The sequence below is a fragment of the Amblyomma mixtum genome, chromosome 2, assembly GCF_055824585.1.
Source record: "Amblyomma mixtum isolate Tamu chromosome 2, ASM5582458v1, whole genome shotgun sequence".
Taxonomy (NCBI): Eukaryota; Metazoa; Arthropoda; class Arachnida; order Ixodida; family Ixodidae; genus Amblyomma; species Amblyomma mixtum.
This window is the reverse complement of record NC_143013.1, coordinates 306,164,942-306,184,478: the sequence shown is the minus strand read 5'-3', so window position 1 is coordinate 306,184,478 and position 19,537 is coordinate 306,164,942. Positions and strand designations below refer to the sequence as shown.

Below are 19,537 nucleotides of genomic sequence, written 5' to 3'. Positions count from 1 at the left end.
TCGGCCATTGTTCATGGGAAGCATGATGGGATGTGCCGTTGATGGCCGTTGAGTCATAGGTTGAGTGCCGATACGATACTCGCGCAGACCCGTTTCCCCTTATCCGTAGTGCTGAGCATGTGCTGCCCCGCACACACAAAAAAAGTATTTTGGCCTCTATTCGACTGAACGCACCTGGGGTATACGGACTGTCGAGGCTCGGCCAGCTTTGAGCGCCAATGTGTCCAGAAAGTGTCGTCAGCGCTTCGAAAGATTAACAGAAAGGAAATGCTGAAGTTTTACATGCTTATCATTGATCGCATCATCATAGACTCTGTACATTCTTCGGGACAAACGCTGTCCTGTCTGGTTTGGTTTGTGGGGTTTAACGTCCCAAAGCTACTCAGGCTATGAGAGACGCCGTAGTGAAGGGCTCCGGAAGTTTCGACCACCTGGAGTTCTTTAGCTGTCCTGTCTATTTTTTGTGTCGCGCTTACCTTTCTTGCCAGCTGCTGCTCTACGTAAAATTACCAATTGATGTACAACCTTGCGATAATTACTACGAGTACTGAATAGAAATTCGGGATTTTTCCTATTATGCCGCTCATAGTGGAGCACCTCCTGCCGCAAGAAACATACTCAGTCGTTTTCAGAGCTGAAATGCTTATCGACTGTTAAAACAAATTTTATTAGCAAGGCTCCATGGCAAAGGCTGTTGACTGCCTAGTTCACTGTAGCCGTGTCCAACGTGGACCCCATGGAGGTAACGAAGGTAACGTTGCCCCCGCTAGCGCACGCAGTGGGACGACATTTGGTTATAGTGCTATGCGATTATGGCCTGAAAGCACCGCACACTTATAATAGGGCAGGAAGATAAAGACTTCAGAAGTTTTAGGGTGAATCGAAACCACTAGGTTTGATAACTTTTAGTTCGAAGCAATCAGCATTACGGAAAATGAATGGCGCTTCAAGCAAGTGTTTTAACGCAGTGTTACGTCAAGTTGGCACTACTCTGACGTAATGTGATAAAGGTGAGTAAGCTCATTGGGGACCTCTGGTGAGGAACGCTTCCCGGCCTGTTGGGCCAGCGGCCAACCCCCGCGAGCAAGCTAGCAAGCAAGCGAGCTTCTCACCGTCGACTGTGCTGTGCCCCTGGGGCCGCTGTGTGTTCATGTGGCGTTGTGTGCGCGAGTGGCGGCCATTTTTGTGAGTTGACACTCGTCACTGCAGCGTTGCTTCGTTGGAAGTAAAGTGTGCAGCTTGTGCGAAAAAGCTGGCGGTTAGGCTTTCCGTGTCTGTCCGTAAACGGGCCCCGTGCGCGCATCAGTGCGTGCCTGGGGTATTGGAGCGAGCGGAGCATCACTGGCGGCTTCGCGAAGCCTCGCCGTCGTCGTTCTCGAGTGCTGTGTCGCAGGAACGCATGGTTGAGCTGTCGTTGCGGGTCCGTGCGGAGCGCGTGGCGGCGGTCCCCGGGGCCGGTGGTCGCGCCTGGACGCGTTAGTCCCATGGCAGCGGCAGCCAACCCAGGTGAGCACCTCGAGCCAAGCGCCGCGGGCGCTGCTCCCCGAGCGGCGCTTCCCGAGGCTTCGCAGCGTCCAGGTGTGACGCGCTTACTTCGGGAGCTGCTTCGTGTTTGGTTACCTGTCCCGTGCTTGCGAGCGCCGTTCAAGGGACAGTAATGTGGCACTACGAGTCATGCGCTTTTCACATCTCCATGTTTGGATGATCAGTTTTGCTGAAACAATGAATGTCACTGAAACACCCGTACTACGTAATTGCTGTCTCCGCGTCCGACGTGCGGAGCAGGATCTCCGATGGCAGCGCGGACGAAACACGACCGTTTTGTCGTTGCTTTCGGCCGGACTCGGTGGCAGCTAATGACACAGCTTCTTCCCGGAGCTGAACTTATAGTAGTAGTTGCTGTCGGGCGTAACGTTTCTTGTGAATCGTGCAGCTGCTTTCGTAGCGACGCGTGTATGGTGCTGATGTTGCGCACGAAGTAGACTACGAAAAGTGTAACTGTTAGCGTTCAGTTTCATCCATCTCCGAACGGTCGGTTGGTAACGCGGTAAAACAATCTTGGCCCCGCTGTTTCCAGTTTAAGTATGCGCAATCACGCAAAAGCCAGAAACCAGTGGAGGTGTTCACATGCGCTTTCGTGTTCCCGTGAGTTGTAGTGTTCAAAATGTAATTCTGGTTCATATGAGGTGCAGTGAGATGTTACTGCCAGTTTTTAACTCCCAGCACGTTGACAAATTTATCCTTGCATTTCGGTGTACTGCCAGGAAACAATGTCAACTTTGTGAAGGTATATAATTAAATATTGGCAGCTTGTTACGTGAATCATTTTTTTTTGTTATTGTAAGTGTAGTGATATGTTTTGTTGCATAAGCAGTGCTTCATGCATTGATTCAAGAGGTATTTGAAACTGGGGAGTGAGACTGAGCAAAGCATGATTACCACGCCACTGACAGACCAAAACTCTGTACTGTCAGTAAATCAGGATGGCATCAGTATATAACGGTGTAAAAGTATTTGCCTACTAGTGACTTTCAGTCAAAGCGACAACTGGAATGTTTATCTGGCTGCTGTTCTTAAAGTGAAACTAAGTGTGCTGTTCCTAGTGCCAGTGTACTGTTGGGAGTAGACTGTTGTTGATTACCTCAAACATGAAATACTACATGCAGCCTGCATAATTAAAAAGTTCTCAAGTTGATTCATTGCCACGTAAGACAAACATTAATCTTGCAGTAGGGTTGAGGCAATTCAGGCTCCTTACTGTGACCGTTATTTTTAGTTTGAACTTCTGGGAATATCGTTAATGTGGTGCTGAACAAACATTCGTTCAGTAAGAACTGCTGCAGTCAGAAAGCATATTATTCAAGATTCTTCATACACACCAGAAATCAGTTTGCCATTCAGGTTTAAATAGAAAGCATTTTATATGTGGTGACATCCTGAACGAATTTCGGAAGTGTATTTTGTGCTTTCATATCTACACTAATTGTGTTTTATTCATCCTGAGCTTCTTGAAAATTTAATAATTCTCTTTTGTGGAAGATGCAGTTGACTTCTGATAATATAGCCGCTGTGGTGGTGGTTCAGTGGTTATGGTGCTCGGCTGCTGACCTGGAAGACACGGGTTCGATCCCATCCGCAATCACATTTCGATGCAGGTGAAAGCTAGAGACCTGTGTAGTGTGCGATGTCAGTGCACGTTAAAGAGCCCCAGGTGGTCGAAATTTCTGGAGCCCTCCACTGTGACGTCCCCCCATAGCCTGAGTCGCTTTGGCACATTAAAACCCCATAAAACCAAAACCATAGAACCAAATCCTAGCCTGAGCCGCATTGAGACATTTAAACCCCATGAACCTAAACCAAACTTCTGATGATGCAAACTCGAAGGGTACAGAAAATTTGTTCGAACTATTAGTCGTTATTGTTAGTTTTAATTAACTAGAGACTACTGTAAATCAGGGCAAGATGACTGGCCAAAGCATTTCCCAAAGAGAAAGTTGTGGAGTTAAAGTAAAATCCAAATTTTATGAAGTACGAATTTGTGGCTGTGTTGGTCGAATATTCGTCGCACAGTTACAACGGGCTTGGATTCCCAAGAAATCCAACTTTGAATTTAGTAAAAATTTTGTAAACTGTACAACTTCAAAATGCACCTGAAAGCCACGTGGGCTAAGTAGAACTAGAATTTGTTCGAACTATATGTAGTCGCAAGATCACTTCATTTGTTAAAAACATAAAGTGGAGCTCAAAATGGGCAGTGTCCAGAGAAACTGGAAAAAAAGAGAAGAAAAAAAGCTCCGGGCTTTTTGTTTTGCCCTAACCAAAGAAGTGACTGTGAAGCAGTGCATAAATATTTTCAGTCACATTGTTGATATCTGTGAGTATATATATATTGAGGGAGTTCACTTTTTGCACCATGTAAGAAACTACAAGTCCCCTATAACTTACGCAGTGCAGCGTGTTACCTGTGTTGTGAGCACTGACAGTTATTTGCCTGCTTGCAGTTGCAGACGGCAGCAAGGTGCTCAAGAAACGGAAGGCCAGCTGCTACAAGGAGTGAGTTGAGCAGCCATTCATTTGATGTGAAGGCAGGGATGTGCAACTGTGCCGTGCTGTGCTGTGTGCAGCGCTGCCGATGAGGACGGCAAGTTTGGCCGCATGGACGAGGACGCCCTGGAGAAGGAGCGGTACGAGGCATGGCCCGCTGCGGCCGACGCGCTGGCGGCACCGCGGCCAGGCGACGGCGGCGAGCTGCTCGAGTCCCTCTCTGCCAAGAAGGAGAACCACAGTGAGATCGAGCGGCGGCGGCGCAACAAGATGACAGCCTACATTACGGAGCTCTCGGACATGGTGCCCACGTGCAGTGCGCTGGCGCGCAAGCCCGACAAGCTGACCATCCTGCGCATGGCGGTGGCCCACATGAAGTCCCTCCGTGGAACTGGAAACACGAGCAGCGACGGCACCTACAAGCCTTCCTTCCTCACTGACCAGGAGCTGAAGCACCTCATTCTGGAGGCAGCTGACGGCTTCCTTTTTGTGGTCTCCTGCGACACGGGGCGAGTCATCTATGTCTCCGACTCAGTCGGCCCCGTGCTCAACCAGTCCCAGGTGGGTTGCGTGAGCGTAGCTCCTGGTGGTGTGCCTGGCCTCACATGACGTGGCGCCTGCCTTGTTGCTGTGCAGTCTGAGTGGTTCAACGCGTGCCTCTATGACCTGATCCACCCGGAGGACGTGGAGAAGGTGCGCGAACAGCTCTCCACCCAGGAGGCCTCCAGCTCGGGCCGCATCCTGGACCTCAAGACTGGCACTGTCAAGAAGGAAGGACATCAGTGTGAGTCCCCCTGCGCACCGTGCCTCGAGTTGGCGCACAATTTTTTAGGTGTAACTGTATGTGCACTACTTGTGCAAACGCTGTTTGTAATTTGTAGCCAGTGAACAGAGCCGTGCTGGCTGGATGCGAGACCCTGACCACACTGGCTCCTAAATTGGTTTCAGTGAGATCAGCTTCTCCCAAGTGATCAGGAATTTTATTGCTACAGAATGGGTGCCGCTTGTGAGGCATCACTGGGGCATCACCAGATCATTTCTGTCAATCATCATATATTGAATTTATCAAACTTATCTTGTTGCATTGTACTACCAGAAGCTTTAAAGAATTATTCATTATGTGGCGAAAATTAAAGCACTATTGAATAATCTACTACAGATCTGGAATTATACTGTTTAGAAGCATTAAAAACTGTTCATCTTTTAACAAAAAGTAAACTACTAGAGGTTAAGAGTTGTGTAGTTCACAAGAGTGAGTGCAACACAATTGCCGATGATGGACTACCATGATGAAATGTACAGAGGTACTGGTTGTTGCGCATATTCTTTTAGGGCCTGACAGAAAGCTAACAATCAACTAAGTTCACTGGGATTTGTGGCAGAGGAGATGAGCAGTGAAGTTTTCTACCTGCGTGTCTCAAACTCTCGTGGCCTAGAGATGAATGGCAGTGATGATGTGGTGGGAAAACAGGTGCATGAAGAGATTTTAATGACTCATGACTGAACTGTAATTTTGACACGAAAAGCCGTACGTAAGCAGTGCAGTATAACAGTATCCAGCCACACAGATGTTGACATGAGCGAGAGGGTGTTTAATTTCCTGTGTTCCACTTTTGTTCTGTATGCCTTAAATACAAGTTGCTGCACTGCTGTTTGATGTGTTTTGAATGTAATTTGTTGTATTTCATTTATTTATCATTTTTGGTTGATGTATTGTCTTTGCCAAAAATAACCAGGCAAAGGGGAAACGACTGAACAGCGCCAACAGACGGGACGGAAGAGAACAACACAGGCGCATGCACTGGGTCTGTTCAGTCGTTTCCATTGCTTCCCAGCCGTATATAGTGGGATCTTATACGGCACCCCTAAAGACCAAAAGGTCTCGAAAGATGAGGACAAGGGTTGTCCTGACCTTACACTGATTTAGAGGTGCTGTAAGTGCTCCGCTACAAGGTTAAGAGACAGACCCCATTGCCTGGTTACTTTGGCAAAGATGGTACAGGTGCGAGTAAAAAATATTGCCACAAGTGGTGCCACCAGAGCAGCAGAATCGCATCACATGGCCAGCGCGGTGTAGTGCTTTGTGAACACACCGATGAGGCTGTTCCCATGTTTGTAACAGGGGGGTGGCAGGAAGCAACCTTTGTCAAATGCATTGTGCTGCTTTCGCGGCGTCAAAGTGCTGTTATCATGCTTCAGGCATTGGCCAGCCGTTTGTGACTGTGCATGTGGCCTTGACCACTCGCCTACGTGAGCAAGCCTATATTTAGAAAAAATAAAAATAAAATAAAGACCATGGGAGAAATCTCTTGTGAGGCAATAGCTGCCTCTGCTCAACCCTCCTCCATGACTGAAGAGTGAAAATGGACTGGCACTCTGTTACCTGTGTGCTTGTCAACCATGGTGCTGTGCGTTGTCATCTGTCGCTCCGGTGGCCTGTCACTTTTGCTGAACTTTTTCGCTCACATCTGTTCATGGTATAAGAAGCATTCGGGGCAAGAACGCAAGGCACAGTCATATGGCAGTTGCTACTTGCCTTCTTAAAGGATAGGTAATATCATGGCAAGTGCGATAGGTTGCTGTGGCTGTAATTGTCGTTTGGGTATTACCGGGTATTTATTGCCCAGTGCTGGGGCACATGCTTGCCTTAGGTTGTGTGCTTGCAATGTAGCCAGTCTGAAAGTGATGATTCTATGCCGCTGCTGTTCTTCTCGCCCTGCATCATGAGCTTGAATGCTGCTGTGCTGTCATTACTTCCAGTCGTACCTGTTTTGGTGCACATTGTGATAGCAAAAGGGAATGGAACAAAAAGAATGGCCGCCTATTTGTCTTGCATGCACATTTTGTTGCTGTGGAATCAAAAACAGTGTTCTGGCCTCTGAGTTCCTCACATCTGTGAGCCCTTGCTATGATGGCACACTGTTGCCATATAGCTTAGCTTTTTGTAATCATGTGCGGTTGCTGAAGAGCTGAGCTCAGCTGCTTAGTGAAAGAATGGGCCACGGTGTTATCATTCGCAATGAAAACTTTACCTGCAGTGAAATGCAACTGAAGTGTGCTCATGCAAGATGATTTGACCATGGCGCCATTGGTTGGAGGACCCCTTTTGATGGTCGTTTGCCACCTTCTTTTTGAGTTGTGTTTGACCATAGAAGCACAACATGTGGCAACATGTGGGCTTGCGGTGTACTGACTGGCACACACTGCGTGCCCTCTTCTGTGTGTGTGCAGCGTCGATGCGGCTGTGCATGGGTTCCCGGCGGGGGTTCATCTGCCGCATGAAGCTGGGGAATGTGCAGCCTGACGTGCAGGGCCTGCAGAGGCTGCGCCAGCGCAATGCCCTGGGCCCGTCGCCTGACGGTGCCGCTTACGCCGTTGTCCACTGCACCGGCTACATTAAAAACTGGCCCCCTTCGGGTGAGTGCTTAGACTTTATTTAGACTGCAGTGTAGACTACAGGGCTGATTGTTGCATTCTGTGGAACTGTGGCAGCAAACAGTGGTGTTGCTGATGTGTTTAAGTTTCTGTACCAACTGTATATGGATATTTGCCTTTTGGAGTTTTGAGGAAAAAAAAAAAAAAATGTCGTGAAAAATTGTCGACAGTGAAGACCATGGGTTTGGTTACGTCAGTGGTTCATCCCCTTGGAAGAATTCTTTGAGGAGAAGCCACAGTTCCACAAGTTCTTGCCTTGCCTTCTGTATACTCTTGTTTGCAGTTTCCTTGAAATAAAGGGTAATAAAAACGAAACGTTCAGTTGTGCTGCCAAGATGCTGCACAACTGAGTGGTCACCTCCTCTTGCCCTTTCTTTGTTGAAAGTTTTTTGGAGTGTTGCTTGTAGTTGTGAAGAGCTGGCTGTAAAGTATAGCGTGGAATTTGCTGGTGTGCAGGGGTGCAGGTGGAGCCCGGTGACCAGGACGGGGGTAGCCATTGCTGCCTGGTGGCCATTGGTAGGCTTCAGGTGACCAGTGCCCCCAACCCTAGTGACCTGGTGGGCTCGAACTCAAATGCTGAGTTCATCTCCCGGCACTCTGTGGATGGAAAGTTCACCTTTGTAGACCCCAGGTTAGGAGACTTTTGTGATCACCTTGTTTTTGTTGTTCTTGAAGCAGTGCCATGCACTGCTGTAGCCTTTAACCATGCGTATTACGATGTGGATGTTCAGTTCTGAATTAAGATTAGAAAGAAACAGAGACTGCTTTGCAAATTTTTTTTTCAGCTGAGAATACGGGTTCTTGTGTTGCAGTTAGCGCAGTTAGTTACCGTTAGCGCTTGTGTTGTGTCCCTTCAAATTTGTGCGCTATGGATCCTCACATTACTAAAGTTCATTTCTTTCATTCTATTTATTGATACAGTAAAACGTCATTAAAGTATAGTCTCTTAAGGGGACAGGGTAAGCAAAAAATCTGAAAAATATCAATTTTTAGTTTTTTGCTAAATATGAAATTACATTCTTTTCCGCATCGTTTGATATATCACACTTCATTCTGTGCAATTTATGTCAACCTGAAAAAGCTATCTGAAAGCAAAGCGGTCAGCGACACACCCCCTTTACGAGCAATGTGTGTTCTCCGTTTTTACTGAAAACTAAAACAACTGTTACAGAATTTAGCTTCAAGAGAATGCTCTCTGGCAACCATCAAGGCTCTTTGGCAGCCATCCAAGCTCTCTGGCAACCTTCCAGAACCCAAATTAGTCCTTCAACAATGTCGTATGGGAATGTGCTAAAAAATGTCGTTGCGGGCTACAGACATTGAAGATTGCTGCATTAGATGCTGTTCTGACCTTCAGTGATGGCGCCATCGCAAAAACTAAAGTTCTTGAGGCATGCGGACTAAGTTCGGGCAGCAACACTGTCCGCTGGCTGAAGCAAGTCAATCGGCGTTGACTTTGCTGATCGAGCTACGCAGCAAGTGACAAAACAGGCACGGGAAGCTAAACTGCAGGAAAAGAAGCGCCAAGCTGACCTAGATGATGACTACACAGCTGGTGCCTACTGAATAAATTGGTCAAAATGAGTTGGCTAAGTCGAAATCTAGATATAGAAGGTTTTGTTTATTTTAACTCAGTTTTCTCAAAACAAGATATTTTGTTACGTCGGTACCATTATTTTCGAAATGACAATAGATATCAAGCTGATTTTTTCTGTGTGTACAGTACATATATGTGGCAATTTACTGTCCCAAAATTATCAGCGTGCAAATAACATTGTTTGTTTTAAAATAAAAATATATATAAAATTTCGTCAAAATTAGGGTGTAGAAAGTAAAAAAATCGCTAATAATTTTATTTCTCGTATACTAAAATAATTTTGGTACAGTGGTTAGCAGATGAAATTCTGAACAAAATGAAGTAAATATCTTGCTGCTATCTTTATTAGTTGCTGAGAAAAGTGCACCACAATATGCCCCAAAATACATGGGAAAGATGGGGCTTACCCTGTCCCCTTAAATAGTAGGTTCCTCTTAGGATGCAGTCGCATAAAATCATTGACTCCACTTCCATCAAACCTCATGCATTTGGTGCCTGCTTAACCCTTTGAGGGTCGAATTATTTTGAAGAAAACTTTCCCAGGTGGTCAAATTACTTTATTGCGGATCTTGAATCTACAAAATGTATATAATCGAGAATAAATAGTAAAAAAACGTTAGGAACAGTACTTTGGTGATAGCATCACTCACAACTGGAAAATGTTCAATTGAATTTCACGAGCGACGGTTATAAACAAGCTAAGAGCAGCACCAATAAAGATAGAAATCAACTTCCGCTGCCTCTGCAAGAGAGTGCCCAAAAAGAGAAAACACGTTTCGCGCGACTCCGTTGCGATCCCGCGGCGGAATCAAAACCGCGTAGGCGCTTTGCCGCAAAGAGCGAGAATACCTCGCGAGCAAAGGTGATAAGCAAGCTAAGAGCAGCGCCAATAAAGATAGAAATCAACTTCGGCAGCCCCTGCAAGATAGTGCTGACAAAAAGAAAACTCAAATTTCGCGCGACTCCGTTGCGATCCCGCGGCGAAACCAAAACTACAAAAGGGGTGTTGCCGCAGTCTGTGCCGCCGCGCTAAAGCTAGACATAAGTTCTGCTTATCTCCGTAAGAAGGCAGCACAAAATTCAAACACTTCTTGTAAGTCCTAAGAGGTGGCAGCACCCCCCAGTGAGCACGCATTGTTCTTTTGGCGCAAAATTTCAAACGGAAGATAGAAACCGTACCCGTACGACAGAGACCTTGCGGGACAGAAAACCGCCGCCGTACATATACGGCAAAAACCTTCAAAGGGTTAAGACATAGTGGCTTAATGTGAATGTCTCTGTTGGTGCGTACCTGTTGTGGACGTGTCTGAAGGGATCTCTCACAAAGCAGCCACTAGCTACACCGTGCATTGCAAGGAAACTTAAGTGGTGCTTCTAACGTGTCGATTGTGGCAACACGTCGAGAAAAGCACGGCGGTGACATGGCATGACCTGAGATGAGCATGCCTGGAGAGGAAGAAAGAGAGCACTCTCCCATCCCGTTGCTGGGGGTGCCAGCGTACCCTTGTCACACCTGATGCCTCATCACTAGCCTGTTTTTAGGCATTGGTGTCTGAGCAGTCACAGAGTCATGGCTGTGCAGATGTGCCCATCGCCTTAGCTATTGCCCATTGGGAGGGAGGGGGAGGGGTTAGGTGTCCACTGAGATATGAGAGACAGATACATTCCTTTCCTCAAAAACCAATTTACCGATGAGAGAGGCATAGAACCCAATGGAGGATGGTGTTCTATGTACTGCCTGGCACTTTAGGTCAAAAAAGTGCCCCCCTGAATTTTGATGGGTGTACACCGAGATATGTGAGACAGTTAGTGAGACAGTTACTGTGTAATTTCCTTTCCTCAAATACAATTTTCATTTTCTTCATTACTGGCCCTCTTTGTGGAGATTTCCTTTCCTCAAATACAATTTTCGTTTCAGCTGTCCACCCAGATGACAGAGAATTACTACACCATTTCCTTTCCTCAAAAAGCGTTCAAAGGGCAAGGCATCCCGCTGAACGGGTGGTGCACCCGTGGTGGCGTCCCTGGACTCCCTGGAAGCCTGGAAGCGTACAACACGCTGTCGCATTCCACTCCTAAAGGGGAAGCTTAAGCGTCATTAATTAGCAGTTATTTAGTATTCAGGCATTAATCAGTAATTAACCATTAATTAGTGATTTGTCATCACTTAGGAATTAGTACTCAATTATATGTGACGCCACCAGTGCCACAGAAGCAGCGAAAGTGGTGCGGAGAACGCTTTCGCCTCTACGCACTTTAGACAGTCAAAGTGCCCCCTGAATATTTGCTTGTGTGATAGTTTTTTTTGGCTAAGTGGACAGGCAGGAAGCTTTTTAGATATGCTTTTGGTCACCTACTAGGCGAGCTTTCAGTGTTTGAACGCCAGGTTTAATCCCATTGTGCTTCAGAATGTCTAGCATCATCCTGTTGCCATTGGTGAAATGACACACGGAATCATACAAACCCAGCTTCAGTGCTGCTTGGCTGAAATAACCATTCAGTGCGTTCCAAATGCCTGGCATTACTTTTGTGCGTGTTTATTTTATTAAATGTGAACAAAAAGAGACATGGCTGGTAACAAAAAAATGATTTGTCTAAACTGAGAAACAAAGAAAAAGTAACTAATGCTGCAAAAATTTGGTAATTATTTTGATGTAAAACTTAGTTTTGGTCTCGTGAGATGCGAAAGGGGTGACAACTTCGACCATATCTTTGGAACGGTGTGAATTAGAAGCGTAATGTTTGTTGGATTTCATTCAGAAATGAATGGGTATTTCTATTAAATTTTAAAAAATTGATTGATTTTCAAAGTGGCGTCATACCTTAAGGAAGGTAGCAAGGGGATCACTTTTCCCTACACAGTGCATGCATTTTATTTGCTCAGAGCACTGCCACTGAAGGGTTCCTGTTGGTTGGTTTCAAAAGTACGCACGTGAATGCAGTGTTCGACGCCAATTTGTTTTTGAAGATTGCCAATGTTCTCGGCTACAATTACTTGTTCTTCCCTGGCTCCAGCCGGTTTCACATGCTGCTGGAATGAGTAGGAGAGATGCCTTGCTCCGCTAGCTGCACTGCGGATCAGGCGTGCCTCTCTCTGATCGCGTCCTGCTCTCTATTTGCACTCAACGCATGGCGAGTCCCAGCTGCAGTGACCGCTTTTCGATGTGGGTGAAACGCAAAAAGGCGCTGTGTGCTGTGCGATATTAGTCCACATTAAAAAACCCCACATGACTGAAATTTATCCGAAGCCATCCACCACGCCACTTCTTCCTCGTTTCTCCCATGGCGCGGTTAAGGTGCCCACCGAATGCTTGACTACGCATAGGTCAATAACCTTCTGCCAGAGAGCTAGTGGTTTTAAAAAATAATGTAAATAACATAAGAGGTATTAAAGTGAAATGTGATCAGACTGTGTGCTCCAGGTCGGGCTGCTGGCCGATCTAGAACCAAATGAGTCTATGATGCATCTGGTGAGTATTCATCTAGCTAGAAAGGAATTTTTGCTGGACATGCCTTTAAGCTCGTATCGCAGCACACTGGCAGCTGGTTTTGTTTATAACCAGACACCAGGTGAAAGGAGCTCACTCCGATATGGTGAGCAGCCGGTGCAGGCCACCCCTTTTCCAAATGTACTTGCCAGTTCCACTGCCGGTGACATGCCCACAGCTACCTTCAAAACTGCTTCATGGGCCCTTCAGTGGTGTCCAGTTGCCTGCTGACTACACATAGCACTTCAGGTGCACTCCATGGACAGCGTTGCACAAAGAAAGTTGCTGGGCAAGAGCCTGGTTGTGTCGCTTTCGAGAAATTTAAAAAACTTTTGACTAACCGGACCATCTCGCGGCTCTTCCAGTGAATGTGCAGTACTCAGAGGATGGGACTGAGTGCCTCCAGGAGAACATTGCCAATAGCCAGTGGCTTTCAGTTACACTTGCGTTTCCAAACTCAATTTTTTGTATCACTGTGAAGGCTCAGTGAAGCCAGTTTAACTGTTGACAGTCCAAACTAGAGCCAAGATCAGCAGTGTTAGTTAGCTCATGGTGGCTTGGATGGAAAGTTTTTCTGGTTTGCTGTGCATTCGATGCATGCAGTGCATATTTTTAAGACACACCTTTTGGTACCTTCTCTGTGCTTCTTTCTGCATTGGTGGTGTAGGGTGACAGCAGTGCTGGGGTACCAGCCCCAGGAGCTGCTGGGCAAGCCATGTTTTGACTTCTTCCACCCGGAGGACCAGGGACACATGAAGGAGAACTTTGAGCAGGTGCTCAAGATGAAGGGCCAGGTGATGTCGGTCATGTACAGGCTGCGTGCCAAGAACCGCGAGTGGCTCTGGCTGCGCACCTCCTCCTTCGCGTTTCTCAACCCGTACACCAACGATGTGGAGTACGTGGTCTGCACCAACACCTCGGCCAAGACCCTGTCTGGCTCCGCGGCCGGCACCGAGGACGCACCGGCCGACCTGCCGCTGGGCTATGGTGGCCACACCAAGGAGGGCCTGGACTACTCGCTGCCTCGTGCGGATGCCTACCGGTCAGCGGCGGACAGGCGGCCCGCAGCACCCCTGGCGTACGGCTACGAGCCGTACGCAGGAGGGCCACGCTTGGCCAAGGGCTCACCGCCTGCCCAGGCCTGGAGTGCCCCTCCGCCACCCAGAGTGCCTCCCCCACAGGTGGGTGCTGTCACCCTAACTAGGAATAAGGTGCCTTTTTTCTTTTTATCATGTCAGAGTGGCTACTGACAAGTGATTGTAGTCACTTTGTTGGCAATTTCCACTGTGCTCTGTTGAGCCCTGCGGCTTGGGAGGGCATGGGTACTGGGGACAGCACTGATCTGGTGCTCTTTTGTCGCAGGAGCAGTATGGGGCCAGTGGCTATGGAGGTGGCGGAGGCGGCAGTCAGCTGAGCCCATCACGCAGCCCATCGGGCCCCACATACACGCAACTGGCTCCTGGGGGAGCAGGACGGCCAGGTGAGACTGCAACTTCAGGGGACACTGGGGATGGACTGAAGTTGGCCTGTACTGATAGATTACAGCATACTCATGACAAAAAGTTTTACTTTCACTGAGAATGGAGCTGTTAAAAGCTTTTAACCAGAAAAATGAAATAAGCAGGCGCCACTGCCGCCGACTACTTTCGCAAGCAAAATGTGATGCTATCAAAGAGATTTTTGTATGACCTCTGATGATAGACCGTTCACTTGCAAATGGTGATCACAGAGCCAACTTTCACTTACAGGTTTGAAACAATTAGCTGGAGAGAAATTCTCAATCTTCATATCCAGTTTTCTTAGGAGTACCGTACAAACTGTGCAATGACTGCGCTTTCTTCAAAAAATTCGAGTGTTAATTTTGAAGGTGCAGCCTGTACACGAATAAAAAAAGAGTATAACTTATCTAGTCCAGAACAGGGGTGCGGCCCTTGCACAAGATTATGCAGTAAGCCTTTCGCTGCTAAACGAACAACAGCATACCCAGGAGAAGGGAGACAATAGATTTTTACGAGCGAAAATTGGATGAGAGAGACTGAGGACAAGCCTCAGCAGTAGATGTACAGTGAAACCTCGTTATAGCGAACTAGTAAAAAATCGTAAAACAGTTTGCCGTCGCCGAAATTTGTAGTATAAAATTTAGTCCGAAACGTGCGCAATAACGGCGCAATTTAGTCATTGAAAGGACAGCAGTTCTGGCGATCCTTACAAGAGAAGCGAATAGATGTTTTCCCATGTCTGGGTGGCGTTTCGAAGACGCTCGCGGCTATTCCGAAGACCGCGAAAAACCGAGTGCCAGTTAGGTTGGCTCCCCCGCAGAGCACTGCAAGCGCAGGTTAAGCGCCGGCTACTGTGGCTTCTCTGCATCACAGCTGTGTCGCGTGGAAAGCGGTACGTCAGAGCGAAAGCTGCCGCCGTTTTCACTACCTCCGTGACAGCCGACATGAGCGCAGGATTGTTACTGCACGCTTACAACCACCAGTGCTGCTTCCATGGCGCTGTCGACGGATGTCAGAGGCATGAACGCGTGCTGACTGCCGGACTGCAACCCTACACACCGCTGTTGGCGAGAGCGAGATGAAAGTGCAAACCTTGGTCGAACGCGTGCCGCATCACCACCAGTCACTTGTGCTGTGCGGCGAAGCCTGCCGCCTGCCATGCGAACGGGCACAGTTTGGCGCCGGGGAGTTCAATATACCCGTTTCATGGCCAACCGCGTTCGATATGTAAAGTAGAAATTGCATGAATTAGTCAAAAATATTTACGAAGAGTTCGATATAGCCAATAATTCGTAATATCTGTGTTCGTTATATCGAGGTTTGCCTAGCTGTATGATGATGATGATGATGAGTAATTGCGCATGTGGTATGGTAAGGAAAAGAAATGACCTTGTGCTTTGTCTGCCAGGTCTGTGGGGCCAGTGGCAACCGGGTGAGGCACCCCCGCCCGGTGCCGGAGGAGCACCACCCCCGCCCCCCGCACAGCAGCAGGAGCTGTCGGACATGCTCCAGATGCTGGACCAGTCGGGCACGGCATCCTTCGAGGAGCTCTCCATGTTCAACTCATTTCCCGAGTGACCGCCGCACACATCAGGGGAGGGGGCCCTTTTTTGTAACCGCTGCGCCTTCGTGCAAGGGTTTTGGTAGCATCGTGGTGGACCAGCAATGTACTTGACCCACGTGAAGAAGAGGAAGAAGAAGAAAAAAAAAAGATCCCAGGTCACAGAAATACACTGCACTGTACTGCACCCAAAAGGGTCTCTCTGCTTTTGCCCCCGTTGTGGCACATTGGCCACAGCACCATGGCTTGGTAGGGAACACGCACCCTTTTGAGCATCACCGCTACCGACAGGCTGGCTTCGTGTCTCTGAATGCTGCCCAGCACGAGATGGTGTGCATGTTTTGGTTTGACTCGCAGATCTGATTAACTCATAAGCATGCACAAGGGTGCGCGCATTGTACATTTCTCATATTTTTACAAGACACGCAGTTCATTTCAAGGTAATACTCGAGAACATTCCTTGCTGTCGGCAAGTTTTAAATACATGCCATCTGGCAACTGTTGGTCACAGAGAATCGGAGCTTGCTGTTTGCTTTGCAATTCTTTTTTTCTGCTGGGTGCTGTGGCTTGATTTGGTTTGGAGACAACAAAGGTGACAGTTTTTATGACAACCTTAACAGACCTTTTTATTTAGGAAGCCACAGGAGAGATTTTAATGGCATGTAGGTTTGATTTCATTAGAGTTGGGAAGGTGTATGCTTTTATGCTCTGTGCCAGTTTTGTATCTACATTTACTTCTCTATTACCTTGTAGAGCATTTGACATAGCATGCAAGACATAGGCTAAGCAAATTGCCCGGAATCGAGTGGTACCCTGCCAAGTATCCTTCTCCCCTGCATTAAAAGCTTAGTTGCTTTTTTTCTTCTATCAGTGACAGCTGACAACTCTATTGGCTGTAGGTGCACGCTAGCCTTAATTTCTTTTCAAATCCAAAAACTGCTTTTTAGTTGTACCTTGATGTTGGGCATGCTGTGAAAAGAAAACTAACAAATATTGCTTACAAGCTGTGCCTGCATTGTAATGATGCAAGATTTTGTGGCCATTTCTGTACATAGCTGAAGCCTGCAGCATTGAGGAGGTGAAAAAATTTTGGGAAATTTACGCTTAGTGAACTGAATTTTGTTGCTGTGGAGAAGTAAGAACTTTGCAGATATCTCTGTAAACCTCTTTGATGCAACTTTCCTGGCAGTACTAAATAAGCCATGCAATTGACTAGGAAGCTTGTACATTTTCATCTGCAATGTCTGACGCTGAATATCTTAAGATATTTTTTCTTTATCCTGAAGATATTTCTGGTACACAAACTAAAATAAAAACATTGCTGCCTTCCTGCCTGCAAAACCACAAGAGGCCGTTTGCTTTAGGAGAAAAGTACTCAAGTGCTGTTTTATAGCAGATAACCTGTGCACAGAACTACCCAAGTTGACCATTGTAAGAGCTCATACTGCCGATCGCTTGGGTGGCAGTATTTGTTTCCTAACACTAAAAGATCCTTCACTGTGGAGGTCTGCACTGCCCAGCCACGTCAATGAGCAAAGACATTTGTTGGGAGAATTGGCATTTCTTGCGTGTCATGGTTATGTCCATGATGCAGTTTATTCTCCGTAGGCTTTTGGAAACGTAATTGCTATTCGAATTCAGTAGCAGAACATCTTCGGAGCTTCAAGCAGTCCCTTCACCTTATGTGCAGGTACCATATTATATCATTTGCTGGGGAAAATCTTGGTGTGCATGCTTATCAAGTATGCAAACCACAATCAGGTTGATGCTACATTAGAGGGGGATGAAGGGTAGGTGTAATTGGCCAATGCATATGCATGCAGCCACCACGCTTGGGCCACAGTGCCTGAACTGCAGGCATCGCTTTTATTCTTTTTTGTGCTTTCACCCGGTTTCGCTTAGGAAGCAAAATAAATAAATAGTGGAAAACCATGTCTACACCTGTGTTGCGATCATTTGTTTGTCCAATTTTTTTTTTTTTGTGTGTGTCGATAACTCAACACTGTCATTCTTGGTTCCAGCTGCACATACTAGCTTTATAAAAGTGTGTGTGTATGGTCCCGACGAAAACTACAGGCTCCATGCTGCCTGAAGAGCGAGAAGTGCAAAAGTAATCCAAGATGGGGACAACCATTTCATTTCTGCGCTTGTTTTAACCCTTTCACTGCCAGGTTTTTTTGCTTACAGCTGCACACACCCTGCCGGGTTTTTTTTGCATGTTAGTTTCCTGAAAATTTTTTGCTAGTAACGCACTAAAATGCTCTGCAGGACATGTAGACATGTTTATTGAGGATAATCTTATAGATATTAGTTGTACTGAATCAAATGTTGCAGCACCAATCGTGCCTGTCGGGTTGCCTCTTCTTACGCGGATTTTTGGTGGCAGGGGGACTTCACCACTGTCATCACTTGACAAGGCACTTAGGTGGGCTCCTTCCTCGTTCTTATTATCATTGGACTCCCAATTCACAAGCAGTTTTGAATTTATTCGTCCGTCAAAGTGCGGACGAGTGTGGCACATTGCCTGACATGGCTGCTGGCGAAAACGAAAACGAAGCGACTCGGATGTGGAAACATGCACGCCATCTGTTGTGTAAAATTCACCCTACAAGATTTATGAGTTTATAGCGTCTCTCTATAGATGGCGCTGCATGTTTGCATCATTTTTTTTTTTTTACACGAGTATTATCGGGAGCGGCAGGGGGTGAGTTAAAAAGCCAAAACGAGTAAACTCGGGAGAGGCAGGGGGTGTGCATATGTGGTAGCCCGAGTTATCTCGGGAGTGGCAGGGAAAGGGTTAAAGGGTCTGGCCATGATCAGAAATAAAACTTACTGCATGCATTAAGCTGGCTTTGAGCTCCCCCTCGCTGCACCTTTGTTTCAGGTTGGGATGTGTACTACATACTTGTTTATTGAAAGAAATGTTTTTTATTCCTGTTCGGAGGGCCTGCCAAAACGCACTGCTCCATGTGAGAGCTAAGAGAGACCCAAGAGAAGGCGGAGCACAGTGGTAGTGAGGTGCTGGTTTCTTGCGGTGACCGTACAGACTGCTCTGTACGCCAGCGCCTGTTGATGCTTCTCGCAAACCACTGCTTGGATAAGGATGCACACCCATTTGAGTGCACGGTGAGTGTCTGTGCTGGCTCTGTATTGAGCACACAAGCATGAATTAAAGAGCACAACATGGTAATCCACTGTGTGGAATGGAAGTAGTTACAGTAAAACCCCGCTATAGTAAACTCTCAAATGACGCAGAAGAAAAAAAAAATGTGGAGTGAAATTGCAGTCTCGTTTGTCTACCATAGATCACAAATTTTTTTTCTTTTCGTTTATTGCAAAGACATCTTCGATGAAGACGTTGCCGTAAAGAGCTTATTTATTGCCACGGCGACATACTTGCTGCGGAATGATGACATAGTGGCATGTGTGCAGTTTTATATTTGCTTAATCGTTAGGCCTACAGTCGGAGACGAAGACAATAAAACGACACTCATTGATATGTTCGAAGGGTGGATGGTAAGTAAAGTTGACCAAAAAACTGATTTTTTTTTTATTTAGCACTTCAAAAATGCCAGGATTCCTAAAGGAACATCCCCGAGCGCTGGATATTTTAAATCGTTCCAACCACACCAATTCACACTCAAAATCAAGCACACCTTGAGGCAGGATGCATTTGCATACTTTTTTCTTGGCCAATGAGGAGTAAGAGTTGCGGAGTCGACTTATACGCAGCGTTGCACCGCATACATTGCGCGTTAGACCTTTATAGAGTATTTCAGGACGTTTTCGCGAAATCTCTTCGTAAGTTGTGCACCCCTTTATTTGAAGCCTTAATTTAGGAAAAAAAAAAAGTGCGCAAATTACGCGAGTAAATATGGTAGGTGACTATTCCAGATACGCCTTCTTTAAGGCC

The 19,537-nt window shown here is 46.8% G+C and overlaps 1 protein-coding gene across 2 annotated transcripts; it reads left to right on the top strand.

The window, feature by feature from the left end:
• Nucleotides 1-1,022: 1,022 nt before the first annotated feature.
• tgo (Aryl hydrocarbon receptor nuclear translocator homolog tgo) lies at nt 1,023-17,562 on the top strand. Of its 2 annotated transcripts, none has more exons than XM_089574739.1 (9): nt 1,023-1,506; nt 4,002-4,053; nt 4,125-4,605; nt 4,681-4,828; nt 7,276-7,461; nt 7,936-8,110; nt 13,232-13,745; nt 13,933-14,044; nt 15,472-17,562. In XM_089574739.1, exons 1-9 carry the CDS (start codon nt 1,485-1,487, stop codon nt 15,639-15,641), a joined length of 1,860 nt encoding a protein of 619 aa, XP_089430865.1. In that variant the 5' UTR covers nt 1,023-1,484; the 3' UTR covers nt 15,642-17,562. The 2 variants fall into 2 exon arrangements, with proteins under 2 accessions (XP_089430865.1, XP_089430864.1); XM_089574738.1 differs by having other exon boundaries at nt 1,026-1,506; nt 13,927-14,044.
• Nucleotides 17,563-19,537: the final 1,975 nt, after the last annotated feature.